The sequence below is a fragment of the Rhea pennata genome, chromosome 1 (genome assembly GCF_028389875.1).
Source record: "Rhea pennata isolate bPtePen1 chromosome 1, bPtePen1.pri, whole genome shotgun sequence".
In the NCBI taxonomy this organism is placed as follows: Eukaryota; Metazoa; Chordata; class Aves; order Rheiformes; family Rheidae; genus Rhea; species Rhea pennata.
The window spans coordinates 138,388,364-138,404,971 of NC_084663.1; the positions used below are offsets into that span (position 1 = coordinate 138,388,364).

At 37.9% G+C, this 16,608-nt stretch overlaps 1 protein-coding gene across 1 annotated transcript in view; it reads right to left on the reverse strand.

Annotated features, from left to right (window-relative positions):
• Positions 1 to 676: 676 nt before the first annotated feature.
• Positions 677 to 16,608, reverse strand: part of CLCN4 (chloride voltage-gated channel 4) — a 45,382-nt gene continuing 29,450 nt past the window's right edge. Inside the window, exons 9-12 of the mRNA XM_062601208.1 lie at positions 14,183 to 14,369; positions 11,389 to 11,787; positions 6,524 to 6,740; positions 677 to 4,983 (exon numbers count right to left, since the gene is read on the reverse strand). Of these exons, the coding sequence (XP_062457192.1) occupies positions 4,893 to 4,983; positions 6,524 to 6,740; positions 11,389 to 11,787; positions 14,183 to 14,369 (894 nt within the window). The 3' untranslated portion in view covers positions 677 to 4,892. The remainder of the gene's footprint in view (positions 4,984 to 6,523; positions 6,741 to 11,388; positions 11,788 to 14,182; positions 14,370 to 16,608) is intronic.

Below are 16,608 nucleotides of genomic sequence, written 5' to 3' on the forward strand. Positions count from 1 at the left end.
AACTGAAACTAGGATATTCTAAACATAGCAAGTTTATCAGATTTGTTCTCTAGAGAGTGTCTGGAAATCTGAAATGCTTCTTCTGGATAAACCATTGATTTATGTTTCATTTGCACAAACTCACAGAGCATCTATATTTTTTTGGTTAGTATACTAACCAGGATGAACCTCATATTTTTTGCCACTTCCTCTGACAGAGATTTAATGGATGTTTCATCCAATTAAATGTGTGGGATGGAACCGGTCATTTGCATTTTTCTGATCTTAGCTCCAAATTCAAATGCAACTGGAAAATATAAACATCTGAAATCGTAAGGGCTTTGCATCATTTACCTTTAAAGGAGTTTCAAGGTGACTTTAAACAGACCAACCTGGTAGGAGAAATATTTTTTCTTTTCAGGTTTCTTTAATAAAGAATGTATAACACTGAGGTGACGAATTACTGCATTTCCCTCTGAAAATAAAACAGTCAATTGTCAAGACTTATTATTTGAAGTCCACTGCAGAGACTTTACTAACTACCTACATAATATTAGCCATTTCAAAAACAAATTAGATATCCTAACTCATTCATCAGGCTTTGAGCTGTAGGTGTAAAAAGGAAACTTCAATATCATACACAGACACATTAAAGAAATGCCGCTCCAACTAAAATATTCCACCAATGTTTCCAGTATTGTATGTCATTTTTATTTGAAAAATAGACTCCAAACATCATTTTTCATAAGGTGCAACATATATATTGTTTTCTACAGTTAAAAAACAAAGCAAAACAATATTAATAACTATAGTGTCATTCCAACATGGAATCAGTGGGTCTTCTGTAATTTCTTAACATTCTTCTTTTATGCTTCATCAAAGCGTAAGAATAGTTGGTATTACAGTGACAGCCAAAGGATCTGGCTAAAATCATCCATGTTCTGTACTTTAATAATAGACTTTCTGGTGCAGATGGTTTCAAGTACACATCCGAAGCTAAATATAACTGAACACAGTCCATGCAAAACAAAGGTACAATACTGAACTTGCATCATTCAGAGATTTTTGTTCTCTCATTTGGTTTGACATCACCGGAGTCCAATAGCTTGAACACCAAGATTGAACTGTGGTTGTATAAACTGAGCACTATATACTAAAGTATTTATGAAACTCTTAGATTAATCAGGCTATGTAACTCTATCTTGAGTTCTACAAATTCAAATAAATACTTAAGGCTGAGATATATGCCTCTTGGAGTATATTCAGTAAGTTCTGAGACACATTTGGGAATACAGATGGAAAACACTGACTGATAATGGGCTTGTTATGGGGAATTACATTAAATCATTTCATTAGAACTGCATTTTTGAGAAAAGTGTGTTCTTAATTTATGCTAAGAGTGTTTCTCCTTGAGTCACTGAGGCTAAAAAAGCAATGGAGACAATACAGCATGGAGGAAAGTCAACAGAAGAACTTGTAGCCAAGTGCTGGCTGTCTCTCTGTAAGTGTGTGAACTTCTAAGGTTTTTAATTAACAAAGTCTGTTGAGCTTCAAAGCTCCCCTTGTCATTCTAGCACCACTTCAGCCTTAATAATGCTAAGTAGCTGGAAGCTAGCTGTTCCTATGCCATTTCTGGAGAGCTAGATTTCAGTCCCTGCTCTGAGATATTTTAAAGTATTTTGAACAGACATTGCAACAAGGAGAGGCAGTCTAACCACTCATGTTTACAGCTATACACCCCAAGTTTTCTCTCTTTGACCCATTGAATATTTAACCATTCCACCTAAAGAGGAACAAGTTTCACAGAAAAGAGCTGGACTTTCATTTGCCTGCCTTCTGCTTGGGTGGTAATCCTAGGTTCAAACTGCACCTGCAGTAAATGCGTAAGTCTTAATTCCTTTCTCGGTGTTTCTTATAAATTGCCATGATGACTTTGTGGATCCCATTCTTAAGTCCTTAAGGCTTCTCATGTGCAGTCTAATAAGCCTAGGTGACAAGATATCACAAGGCTGACTGTTGGCTTTAGCGGATCAGGTCTCTGGGTATTAACAGGAATTAGCCACTCAGGTTTTTGCCTACGCGTAGCCTTGGACTGAGTTTAAGCTGATAAGTCACTACTCAAATGAGTTTGTATTCACTTTTATTTTAATCTCAGCTAGCTGGCTCTCTCATTTTTCTTAGGAAATGACAATTTTTTCAGTGTCGATGTACTGTCCCAGTCTGTGTTAATAAACATCATCCTCAGTACTGCAAACACTCTTCAGTTAGCTCTACCATGGACTAAATGCTAATGTGTTGTGCACTGAAATTGCCCTGGCTAACAGAAAAAACTTTAGACCTTCCCTTTTCCCAGACATACCTGTAGCAAAGAGCTTGATCTCAAACAGCAGGTAAATGGACTTTTCCTAACTTATTTTCCCTTACTTATAAGGGGAAGGTTTATTTTAAAATGTTCAGTTGGAGAGTATGCTCATTTGTTTCCCACGTAAACATAAAGGGAGATGGATAAAATATTAACCTGATATGTATTTGAAATTGTACAAGTGGAAAAATAAACCACAGTCCATTCAGTTTTAATTTTAGAATAAGATTGCCCTCAAAAGTCAGCCTATTTATCTCAGTCCCAAACCCTTTGATTCAGTAGTTTGGGGAAGAAATTGTTAGTTATACTAAACTTCTTGTTGGTTTTAATTATGGAAATTCATTGATTCTTAAGGTGGCATTTCTGTTCAAATGAAGAGATACAATTTTTATGAGTTTGGTAGTTGACTTGGTTGCTTTTTTATGAGTTTGGTTGATAACTGCTTCCGAGAAAAAAACAAGAAACAATAATATTGTGTGCCGTTCCCTACTTTCAGAAGAAAGGGGTTGCTTGCTCCTATAATTTACAGAGTTTTAACAATAGCCCTTTAATAATGTATTGTACTGCAGATGTTCAGTTAGCAGAAAATATGCACTGAAATATTCATGGGCTTTGGCCAGAGCTACGTATATTTATGACAGTCTCTTCAAATGCTATTGTTAAATGGAGTACTTAGCAGATTAAAATTATTCTTTTACTTCTGTTTCTTTTACTTAAACAATTTGGGCCATACATTGTGCAAATGCAGCAGGACACCTGCCAGAAGGAAGCCAGGTCACTTGAGATAAGAGGAAGAATTTGTGTCACATAACACTGGGCATTTAACTTAGGGTGCACCTGGCTTGTTGTCTCTGTTCAGAGACAAAATGACCATGCACATTGCCTACAAGTTGACTCAATAATCTGGCTTTTGTAGCAAGCAGTGGGCTCTTTTGGTATGAAAGGACTCACTTAAACTCTGTTCCTGAAGACCTTTTGGATGCGATGACTTGAGCTAAAATTATCTGAATGAAGATGAGCAAGAATACCAGAGATTTAGAGTCTAAATGAAGAAGGTGTCTCAGAGGATCAGAAACCCTTCCTGAAAGGGAGTTTCAGGGCATCTAAGTTAGGATCTAAACTCTCTTCAGTGGTTATCTTTAAGCTTTTAGGAAGAAACAAAACATTAGGCAGTGTGTGTTATGTGTTAGTGAGAGTAGAATATGGTCTTCTGTACTGAGAGCAGTATTGACTAAAGTAAAAGTAAACAAACGCAGACAATGTTGACTCAGTGCATCTCATAGTACCAAAACAATGGATTAGGAAAATTCATTGTTTTTATCTCAGTGGTCTCAGAAGTCCCTACCATGGGCTTTTAAACCTTATGTTCTTGGAGCAAAAGGATAAATAATTAAAGTCCTGATATTGTTGTTTACATTCTCAATCCTTTTCCTCCCTTATCCAGATATGGTGTTATGGGGAGGTATTCCACAGTCCTATGACTGGCAGAAGCTGGATAAAGAGTAGATATGCTGCAGAGTAGATGTCTGTGACTCCATTAAATTAATTTAAATAATCTCTTGGCAGGTGCAGACAAATGCCAAGAAATGGTAATGAAGAAAATGAACAAAATGGAGCGTCAGTAATCAATGCAGAACTTCATTAACTTGTGAAAAATGCTGATGTTTCTTTACACACAAGGAGGCAGGTGAAGGACTGAATCTCTTGTTGCTCATATCAACGACAGCTGGACAGCAGACTTTCTTTTGTGCCTGTGAAAATTCCTCCATGGACTTTTATACTTTTTCCTGTTGTCGTAGCAAACCACTTAATACTAAATATTACAGTACCTGTATGCAAAATTGCATAGAGAAATAACAAATCCTTACAAATAAGTCACATTTTAACATTAATAAAGGGAAACTGACTGATAGAAATGCTAAACTGTATTAAATTCAAAGGACTAAAGCAGGAAACAGGGGACAAAATGTTTTAAAGTGAAGTGTGTTCTTACTCCTTTAACTCCAGTCTTAATTTACTTAACTTTTACAAAAATAAATGAAGATGATTCTTTCCCTGTGAAAATAGTATAATTCAGTAGCTAGTAAATAGCCATGATTTCAGTAACAAAAACAACTGACATCATTACTCATACAAACTCTAATTTGGAGCACAAAACTTTGTTTCTGTTAATAACATGTACATAAACAGTGTCTGCTAGTCTTCACACCTGCCTCATGATTTACTATGAATGTTGCTGTATCCCACTGGTGCTCCTGGCTCTTTGTCTCTTAGCACCACATCACTTATACCCACAAATGCACCAATTGAGGCATTAGGAAACTCATTAAGGAAACACAGCTTGATGTCTGCAGCTGCTCAGAGCTCCTAACTGCCTGCATCATTAAATAAGTGCCATCCTGCATCCACTCCTTCTGTCAGAGGTATATTGGGCCATTCCTCATCCACATTATATTTTCTCTTTAAACAAAATGAAACGCCAAACATAGCCTTTGTGTTAATCTAGAAGAGATCCCTTTGAGGTTACTTTCTCTCTTCTTCCTTTATCAGTCTAGTTAAACATGATAGATTCAGGGTCCTGGTTTGCCATTTGAGCCATATGTCTTAATACATCCTTTTTAGTTATGATACCCAGCAGCCTCCTGGAGGAGAAAAAGAAAGGAAAGGTCAACAATCATGCTATATATCATCCATTTTTTCTTGTTCAGCTGAAGTGACATTTTGTGAGTGCTTTCATGTAACGCTGTCAATCCCATCCATTCACCAATGATTATCTTTTATAAAAACCATTCTCACTGCATGTGTTTTTACTACCTCAGCCACGATCAGTAAGTGAAATACTTTCAGTTGTTATCTCCTTCTGTTATCTGAGTGAGGAACTGCAATTAATAACGCTTCATGCAAAAAAGTAATGAGATTCCTTAGGCTCAGACTGCAGAGGATCCACAGCAGAAAACTGAGGCAACATGACTTGACCTACAGCATGTGATTTAGTAAGTACAAACTTAAGCTAAAGCATAGATGTTCCAAAACTCTCACTGTCCAGTGTTGTAATTCCTTTAACTTTAAGTGATAATTTCTCATTTAGGCTGATGAGCAAGTACAGTTTTAGGACTGATCCTAAATGGACTGTATTTGTTAAGATAAATGAGGCATATGAGAGCCAAAGATTTTCTAAACCTCACTCTTGAAGGTTTTTATTTTCCATCCTTGAAAGCCAGGAGGTACTGAATTCTAGAACAACATCATTGTTATGGTTATTCCACTTTTTCTTTCATGGAAGTGTTACAACTCAAGATCAAAATTTCCAAACTTAAGCACCTAAAATCAGGACCTAAATCTCAGTCCCAGGTAATGGCCCTTATTTTCTTGAAGCTGAGCACACTGCATTGATTATAACAGCTGATATAGAGCATACTTGAATAATAAATATTTTTTTGTAGGAGTCTAAATTTTAGTCCTCAACATTCGAAAAAAATGGCTCTGGTTTTGCTATCTTATCATAAAATATATTCCTGTCCTTAGATGCTGGGATAAACAGTGTTCTTAAAATAGTTTAAATTCTGTTGGAGTCAGGGGATGTTTTCTCTAGTGCACACAGGGCCGCGTGTTACTCTTCTAATTTCATGTTTGCCCCATTCTTGAGTGCTTTCTCACAGAGTTTTCATTTATATGCCTTTCCACTTTCCAGAAAATAAAGCTGAGGAGATTAGTTTCCCTCCAATGACATCTTTATCATACTCTTCATAAGCATCTAATCTAGCTGGATGTCTAGGAACCAGCACATCCTTTGCAAACAATACTTTTTGCCAGATCTTCCTCTGCTGAAAAACAAAATATAGAGGGACTCAGAATGTTTATTTTGTATTTGTCTTTATCTTATCTAAATGACAATGCACTAAGGATTTGGGAGAACAGCATGGATCATGACAACTGGAAGGGCAGTTTTGGTTCTGACTCTGGTTTCTTCTGCTGTCCTGGAGAGACACAGGGCATGCATTCCTTTGTACTACTATCCGCAAAATAGATAATATAAAAATATTCACTTGATTGTTTCAGAGGTATTGATTAATTACTTACTGTTTATTCTTGGCTTTAAATAGGAAAGTGGTGTTTTTTCTTAATGTTAAAGAGAAATCTCCTGAGATTCTGTAAGTGTGCTTGACCCGTGCATCTACTTACCCACTGCGAGTGACAAGACACTGTCGGAGTCCAAGTTTCCGGAAGATATCTACCACTGTCTCCATTGGTGTGTGGTCAGTGACAGTGAAAGGGCTCAAGTTGAGAATACGCCGCAGCTTCAGTGGATGGGGACTATTGGGTGGCAGCTCTGGGGGATCTTCAGTGAAATACACGATGGAGTTGCTCACTACCCCATCCTGCCGCTGTCTTGCATTCTCTGTACAACAGAAATATCAATGTAGACCATGAATCAGGCTTGATAATAACAAAAAAAAAAATCTTCCTTTGGAACACAAAGGTAGTAGATTTGTCTTTACTGAGGTGTTGGGAGTTGGAGTTACAAAGCAAACCCTCGAATTTCCTTGCAACATTGTTGGCAGTCCAAAGATATAGCCTGAAACAAACGTAAACATTATTTTTACAAGCACATCCTTTTGCTTGGTTGTGATATGAATCACAACCTGAATAAATATGCTGTTCCTTGTGGTCACTGACATTACTATACCAACTGTCAAATTCAAATGATTATAACAAATTTTCTCCATCGTGAGAAACACAACAGCAATTTGGTCCCAGTCAACTCAGAGAAGTGTGTCTATTCTCAGACTTTTCAGTAGTGCTGGAAAAATTTGAGCAGGATGAGAGGATTTACAAACATGATGCTAGCAAAGGACAAATTCACATCCCATGACTATGGGGGCTGTGTAGGTATTGTTCAAGACTGCCACATCTCTATGAGATGCAGGGTGAATTTTGTTATTTTGCACTCATTTCCTCAAATAAAGTTTGTTCATCTAGATTTTTAAGAGGACAGAAGGAAATAAGCCTCCTACTTAAAGAAAAATAGTAATGGGAGGAACAATATCTAGCAGTGAATGAGTTCAATATATTTTTTCAACAGTACATATTTGACTACCTTCAAGAATAGTCAAATTGATCAGCCTATGAAGTGAGCTTTACAGTGTGTCTAAAGTTTACACTATCACTATAAGCCTTTCGCATTAAAATATGCCCCCACTATAATTCTTAGACCTGAAGTGGTTTATTTTCTTTGCAATATTTATCTCATTTGTACTCAACACAACAGGTTTCTAGCAATATATGAAATGAAGTTTCAAATGATAGACAACCTTGCTCTCCCCGGTATAAGTGCATCTTGTGTTTGGCTCTGAGGTTTTAATTCTTTCTCCTTTTTTTCTATATTTTATATAAATTTTTGGAAATAGCTGGAATTAATATCTTTGATTAATATGAGTTGCCTCTGTTCTTGAGAGGTACAGAAAATCAGATGTACTTAAAGGATATGTTTGTATTCTTGGAGCTCATTTCCATCAATCAATGTGCAGAAACCTGCTTCTGTGACTTGTAAAGTGTAGACTGTAATGATTTCCAAAATGTTACAACCGTATTTTTTTCCCCTAATAATCATTGTCTCATAATATATCTGGAACCAGAGTCATGCTGGCTCAAACTTAATATCACTATGGTATATGATTTTCAACCTTCTTACCCCACGTATTACAAGCCCTATTGCAATTTATAGGAATGATGCTAGCTTTGTCTCATCTTGTTTTCGTTCATACATCTAATTTTCAAGTGTGAACATGCCTGCCTTGCTCTTTGATATATGATCTGTGGTAAGAAGTAACATTAATCAAATTGAAGGTAGCTCCCACCCTTTGATAAAAACCCTTGACAGCTAGGTATTTCCTTCCTGAAGCTGTAACCAAAGCAATAGGCCCAAGCATTTAGTTACCACATTTCTGTTCCCAAGGCAGCAATGACCCTCAACAGCAGTGATTAGCCAAAGCCATGACTTCACTTCCCAAAGTCAAACGTCTCTCTAGGGAAATGTGAATGATGTAGTACTATTGAGCAAATTCAGTGGCATCGTAAAAATGGTGGAGTTTTATCCAGTCTCATTGGATAGGGGAGGTAAAGTGGTGGTAAAACAGAACAAATGACTTCTGCAGTCAGTAGGGTAAGGAAAACAGATTAGCTTACCAGAAAAAGTAAAGCAAATGGATGACAGTTGTCTGGCTTTACAGAGCAATCTGTGCAGAGGGCTCTTGTCTTGTTGAGAGAGTGAATTGGTTCTCCCGCATGTGAAATGTGCCTCTCGTATTCACGAGTTCGGAGTTCACGACCTACGTTAACCAAGTTCATCTACTGGCCTACGCACTCGAGAAAAATCGTTGGGAGGAGGCAGTGCTCCTGAAGGTGCCTCTGAGCAATCCAAAATAGCATTGCTTCATTTTACAAGGAGTGGAGGCATTTCTCTGGTGTGCTCAGTTCGCAGAATAGTAAGGAGGAAACCACAGAGAGGGAAATCTCTAAGCAGAAAGTTGTGTGTAAACAGGTATTTGATGCAGGACTGAACAGCTATTGCCTTCATCTAAGGAGTCAGCTGTGTGAGGGAGTCAGAGTATTTCTCCAGCATAATCCCTGGGCCACTGCTGAGTGACCCCTGAGAAAGGGTCACCAGAGATCTCTGACAGTAAAGGCTTTTAGGAAAACTTACCTATGGAGAGAAGTTTTTGATTTTAAATCTCTGTTTTGCTTTAGGTCTTATTAGAGACACTTTTAATTAGAGTTGAAATTTTCCTCTGGAAAAAGTGGATGTCAAAGAAACAGTTTTCAAACAGGAAAACATTTTGATCAAAATTGTTGGCTGAGTTTATTTTTAATTAATTTATTTGTTATCAGTGCATAACGGGACTTTTTCAAACATCTCCTAGGAAGCCTATTCAGTGTTGTTGCCATTTATGAGCTATACCAAAAGACTCAGTTCCTCAGACTTCTCTGAGTCACTTCAGACAGTGTCTAATCTTTCTGCTTTTAAAGTAAGGGCCCCACATCTTCACTCCATATATTTTTCCACTGCTTGCCTCTTTGCAATGTAAATTCAAAAAGCCATGAAGTTAGGATGGCAGCTAGTGTTACAGCCACAACATGGCATACACAGACTACAAACCAGAAACAGGGCAGGCTAAACGTATCTAATTACAATTTTTTACTTCTCACAAGGGAATATAGAAGACATTTGAAAATCATTAACAAAAACAGGGTAATATACAAACTCTATTTATTTTATAAGTAGTATCAGCTCTTGACTTTTTCATGTCTGATGAAGCTTCAGAAACACATTTTTGGCCTAGCTTGGCCATTGAGGCATCTTTTGCAATTGCCAAAAAACTAGTCCTCAGAGAAAAACAGATGTTTAAAGGAAGTATTGCAGCTAGCAGCTTTGGACTTAATCTTGGTGTCACTAAACTCCTCTGCTATTGAGATTAGTACACTGAGGATTATACTCTTATGGAGATTTTTTTACCCTTGCTTTTAGGGGAGGGAGGAAGGAGAAACTAGTGATAGTGGGATATTAGCAAAACAGTTAGATTCCCCACACTAAATGAAAAATTAATTGAGTTCATAAACTCTTTTCTCTGTAATTTAAATGATGAATTAAGTACCAGAAGGAAAAAAATGAGAAAAGCCTTTCTTACTGAAGAGAGAGCTATACAATGTATTATGAGGAGAAATTTGAACTCTATCATTTCTTTTCTTCTCTGGTATATAGTATCTCAGCAGTAATGACTCCAGTATGGGATGAGAAGGGAGCAATCAAGTAACAGCTGAACACCTTTAAATAGATGAATATAATTTTTGAGTCTAATCACTTGGACTGAATCTCTTTACACACAGGAGACTAAAATAAACACCTCTTTAAAAAATGCATGCTTTGAAGAGCATTATTCTTCCAATTTTTATTCTAGTTTTCCAAAAAGTCCTTGTGAACAGGAAAGTGAACTTCTAAAATACCTCTGCTTTTCTATTTATGGATTTTACTTCCTCAGCTTTCTCCTTTCCTCAGGAGTTTCCTCAGCTCCATTCATCTGAGCCAACAACTTTTAAAGCTGCCTGCACCACAGGAATGAAACAGGCCCACACAGAGAGGAGTAATTCCACTTCAAGGAGATTTGAGTATTGACGTTCCAGTCTGGGAGCCAGCTGAAAACCTACTTTTCTGTACAAAGTAAGGCAACCATGCAGCTTGCCTGTCTGGCTGACCGCTGAAACTCTAGGACTGTCCAAGTTGGGAGCAGGCTGTGGGGTTGATATGGCCGTGCCGGCAGACCTCTGAGGGCCTAGATGCCCTGAGTACAGAGAAGGTGGGAACACTTGCTGTCATGCGGTACACCAGCATTTACAATCCCCACCTAGCCATCAGGTCATCTGGTAAAGGATCTATTGGGTTAAGAGCAGTAATGGTCTGGATTGGGCTCTCAGGTAACTAGCCAGCTATCTACCACTCCCTTGACAAAACTGAGCCATCCTTACCAAACCTTGAGATCTAGTCCCATCAAAATCCTCCAGAGGAAAGGTTTACATCCCTAGTGTGAACAGACTGCAGGAGAGAAAAATAGTGACACTTCAATAGAAAAAAACACAGGTGGCAGAAGGGGCTTGCACCTTGTCATGGGGTGACAAGGGTTCACAAGTGTCCCTGCTCCCCCTGAGAGCTCATGAAGACCTCAGAAAGCTCAGCACTGTAGTGTTTTTTTGATCAGATTCTGAAAAATATTCTGGCCATATGAGCTGGGTTTCTCTCTGTTCTCTAGCAGATTTGTGTTACACTCTTGTGAGCAACAACAAAATCAAGCCCACAAAGTCTACCAGGTGGTATGCTGCAATGGAAAAGCTTCCAACTATGAGTCCTAGCAAGTAGTGCATGCCAGACTTTGGGGAATAAGGTAGATTTGGTTCTTATTCATCCATTCTTCAAGGTGAATAATAGTAGTAACATTCTACTTCATCCCTATCAAAATCGGGATGAATTATAGGTATACTGATAACTCTCTACTCACTTATCGCAAGAATCAGTTCTCGTCTCTGTGCAAATCCGATAAGCCTCTCCGAGTCTTTAGAAACCACTACTGGAAAACCGTTGTAGTCAGTCTCCTTGATTAATGTCTCGACATCCTCCACAGTCATGCTGTCCTGTGTCAGAACAGAGAGAGGAGCTTCACCACGCCTTGGCCTCATAACATCCGTTGCCAGGGTTCGGTGAGTGAATTCATCCTTCACGTCCAGAAATGGGTAACCGTTCAGGTGAATGTGAGCCTCGTAGATCCCTTCTTTCCCAAAGGCATCTGCCACCCACTTGCTTGTGACAGCTGCAGCCATAAGAGGTACGATGTACTCCAGGCCTCCAGTTAGCTCAAACATAATCACCACCAGCGAGACAGTCATTCGGGTAACACCACCTGCCAACAAGGAAAGCAGTCAAGTTCCTCTCAATGCTCTTTTTTAAGTGTACATATTGAGAAACTTGTTTATGTTTCTGTGTCTTACATTCAAAAAGGCACAAGATTATTCATGCTGATACGTTGCACTTAAACTTTTCAAAGTATTTTTGTGCTAGTTCACTGGAGAAAGATTTCTTTTTCATCTGCTGCAATTTTCAACAGAAAAAATATCAAGTAGACTTGCTTAAACCAAAGATACTAACATTGAAAAGCAGATAATGAATGCTAAGAGACTGAGCTGTCAAACCAGAAAAAAATGCAAAAAGCTCAATTATCCTTGATACATAAGAAACTAAAAACAGATTCTACCCTTAGCCCCCTAAATGACTCAGAGAACAAGGTAAGTACAGATGGGAGTATAGAGTTGGGAGCTCTGACAGTCCCTAAATGACTCAGAGAGCAAGGTAAGTACAGATGGGAGTATAGAGTTGGGAGCTCTGACAGATGGCCTTCACATTGGCTTAACTATATTATTCTTACTGAGTAAAAATCTATACACGACATTTGGGTATGCCATGGTTACAAAATCCTACGTAAGAGCAGTTTAGGGCCACCACAGGCCACATAACTGCTTAAACCCTAGTTTTTGATACCAGCATAGCGTACAGTTTGAACTGTGTACAACTTGGTTTGAGGTCCTCTAGGGATGTGGCTGTAGACAGGGTCCTAGCTGTATTTTTCAATCTAGTCCTTTTGTATTCATTTTAGAAGCAATCTGCTTATCCCTTCAGTTTACATTAAAGGATAAAAATAATCATAGAACTACAGATAACTGTGTATATATCACTGAATTATTAGGTAACATTTCTTTGCCTCTATTCAAAAGGTAAATGTAATAAATCTGCTATTTTTAGGCCTCAGAATAGAACACTATTTTAGATGGGAGAAATCAGCAAACAGTTCATTAAAAGATGCTTTTAATCTAACAGCATACAGGAAAATTAAATAGGTAATTATTTAACATGATGATCCAGATATAACTTTCATCCTCAAACTGCTGACTCTGAAAAGCTGAGAACAGAAACCAGAGTACTGGGCTAGAGAGATCTTGAATATAAGAATGATCAGTGACAACTCTGGTTTATATTTCACTGCACTGTTACAATTGCTGGCCATTGATTTGGGCATTTTAAAAGAGGAAGTGATTGCTGACTAGCAGATGAACTGGAATGTCATAGCAAATTTTTTGTGTGTCGTTCTTTTTAGGAACATTAAAACCTTTTATGGATAAGAGATAGTGCAGTACTTTCCAGCCATAAGATTCATCCTACCTATTGTTATGCATCTACATTGTTGCAAATGTTCACATCCGAAACAGCATCCAGATTGCGTTTATAACCTCTGAAGAAAAATAGGCCAAATTACTTTCAAGGCCTAAGTTATCTGTTCATTTGCCTGGTTTTTGATGCCTATTGCCAGATAAGATTGACCTTTTCAGGAGTTCATTTCTCTACATTGACTATAAAGAGTATTGACACAATAAATGTTGATGTTTACATTACAGACATTAAATTGAGACAGACAAGTCTCATCCTTACTTCCTGTGTAACTAACTTCACAAATGATCCTACTTTTCCAGTAACAGATTCTGGAACTGAAACACCTCCAACTGCTCTGTCCTTCATTTTGAGTCTACCCAATTACATTAAATGTGTTACCTCTCCACTATCATTCCATCTAATGATAATATTGCTGATAACATAAGGAGGGATTGGGAAAGAAAAGATAAGGCAAAAATGCGTTCAGGTGGTGTGCTTGCAACATTCCTGTTGCATCTGTAACTAGAAATTTCATATGTGAGGTGCTATTTAATGATCTTGCTTTAAGTTAACAGACTATGCCTGTTAAAGCCAATAAACCCCTTTAATTGAGTGTAATCAGATTTTGGCTAAAGCCAAAAGAAAGGCCAGGTGACCAAAATGTGACACACGATTGTAATAAGACCCAGAATTTCTGCCTCTGGGTGGATCTAGATTTGGCCAGAACTCTGAAATTTGTGCCTTGCATAGTCTGAACAAGGAAGTAGCTTTAGTCCACCTGCAGAGGATTTTGTCACAATTCACAAAAAATACTTCTTGAAAACTTGTAGCCCAAGTATAACAGCTTCTTTCCCTTGTGCTGGCAGATTACCAGGAGTAGACATGAGCTACTGCAGGCTTCTTTTTTGCTGACTTCCTAGCAGGTCACTGGGGAGACCATCTGAGGAAGCTGCTCATGCTTTACCTCATGGTATCTGTTACCTCCAGAACTGCCAGCATAGAACCTAATATAAGCTTGAAACTGTTAAATATTTTGTGGGTGCCTGAATATCAATGTTATTCATGCACAAAGCAAAGATCAGCACGTACTGTACCTAGGCAAGCTGCCGCTCCCACCATAGCGTAAAGTCCCGGTGTGACGCAGTCTGCCCCAGGTCTGCACCAGTTCCTGAAGATGATCCAGTCATGATGGTGATAGGCCAGCTGCTCTACTCCGATCCCCACCATCCTGCCAGCCATGGCTCCAACAGCCATACTGGGAATGAAAAGGCCTGAAGGGATCTTGAATAAAATATAGACATGTGATAGCCTTGGCAAAAATGACTAGTAATGAAATTACTGATCAAGCAATTATTAATTAATGAACAATCAAGAAATAATTAATTAATGAAGCAATTATGGTAGTGAGAGACTGCAGCTTTCTTATCAAATGCTAGTGCAGAAGGGCACAGTTGTTTGCCAGCCTACAGTGATGATCCCCACAGTCTGAGGTGAGTGAGGTTGTGTGGCTATACATGCATATTAATAACCTAAATAATTTTAATACATTTTTAAAATTCATTTTGATTTTTAGCCTCTGCATTGTACTAAATTGGATAGATAAATGGTGTTCTGAATCTTTGTTTTTAAATTCAAGATACTCCTACTTTTGTCTTTACTGCTTCCTCTTCAGGAGCTGCCTGTGTTTGTAATGGTCTTAAGAATAAGCTTAACTGGAAATAACATCTTGAGGGGAACCTCTATCACATGGAGTACTTTGCAGCTTTATCACCACACTTTCAGGCTAAATCAGACCAGATTTTAAATTAAATGTCAAATAGGATAAAAATTTAGAGAAAGGAGGCTGACTGCTCAGAGACAGCTACTTTTTCATCTTAGTTTGCTGTAAATTTTCCAGGAAGCTCTATGAATCATTATCTTGTTGTCCACAACACAGACAAGTCACGAGCCATTAATAGTACTGAAATGAAAGAACAGGCCGTTTTGCCTTGTCTAAATGAATTTTCTCTTAGATGGCAAGCACAACTGTCAAGCTGGAGAGAGATTTCTTAATGGAGAAGACAATTCAGAACTGTTGCAAAGGCCTTGCATGCATGAAGTTTTGGTTGTTTATAGAGGGAAAGGACTGTTATATCTTTTTGAAAATACACCTTAAGCTACCTAGAGAACTCAGCTACCAGCCTAAGCATTGCCCACAGGTATTAGTGCTAATAACAGCATGAGCAATGTCCCCACAATATGTAATTAATGGTGCTGTTACAGTCAGCCTTCTAGGTTAGCTGAGTAAAATTATTTGACCTATTCTTTTCGAAAACAGTTGAAATTGTCAGTTCTCCTGAGAAGTTTTAAATTTATATGGCCAAATGTCAATTAAACAGGTTCAGAAGTTTTAGCTAATAAACAAGTATAAAAATGACTGGCTAACAACTTCAGCATGGATCATATTCTGCAGTGAAGGGCATCTCATTTCAAATCCTCTTCAAGAAATATTAACATCCAAGTATTCTTAAGGTCCTATTCATTCTCCCTGACCAGGAAATCAACAGGATTCTATCACTTTTCATGGCTTTCTACCATTCAAGCAGCTCTTCATCAGAGATGTCCCAATTTGAAAAGAAAAGAAAAGAAAAGAAAAGAAAAGAAAAGAAAAGAAAAGAAAAGAAAAGAAAAGAAAAGAAAAGAAAAGAAAAGAAAAGAAAAGAAAAGAAAAGAAAAGAAAAGAAAGAAGGAAAGGAAAGAAAAGCAAAACTCCAACACCTTTATCCTTTATACTATTTTCCCAGTAACAGATCTTCTACAGGATGGATTCTCTGCTCAAGCTCAGTTTTAAGAGAAGTATGTGATGCTTTAGCTTTGAGTGTGGCATTATATATAGCATATAACTCAGAAAAAATTCACATCATCTGCTACAATCAGATCCAGAACTAAATACTCAGTAAATGGGAGCTGCAGACAAACAGATATGTGGTTTAAATGAGCTCCTGCAATCAGACGTATAAAACTTGCCACAAACAGTTTTCTGTATATTGAAAGCTTGGATAAATTGTTCACGGACCTTTCAACATCCATTTATGTGGAGGAGGAAGAGTGGGAAGAGAAAGCTGCAAATCCAGAATAATCAAATCATACATCCATCAGCCCTCCCACTCGTTCTCTCTTTCTTCCAAGCTATAGTGCTTAAAAAACTGAAAACTTGAACATTTCAGCTAAACTTTTTATAATTTCAGATGTCTATTTTTATACCTTTTTAAGATTTTAAAGATGTAAATCAGCAGATTCAAAGCTATTACTTCCCAGAGTGTAGCATAGCCACCCTGAGGCACATTAAGATATTAATCCAACAAGACAAACAACGTTGTAAATACTCCATGTATCAGAGAGAGCTGACAGGCAGTTGCAGTGGGAATAATGTTGAATTTGCTTGTTGGCAATAGTACATTTAAATTCTCAGCCAGATATCCTTTTCACTTAACAGAACTGAAGATAAGTGGAAGGTGCAAAACCAGGGCTTATCCCGCTG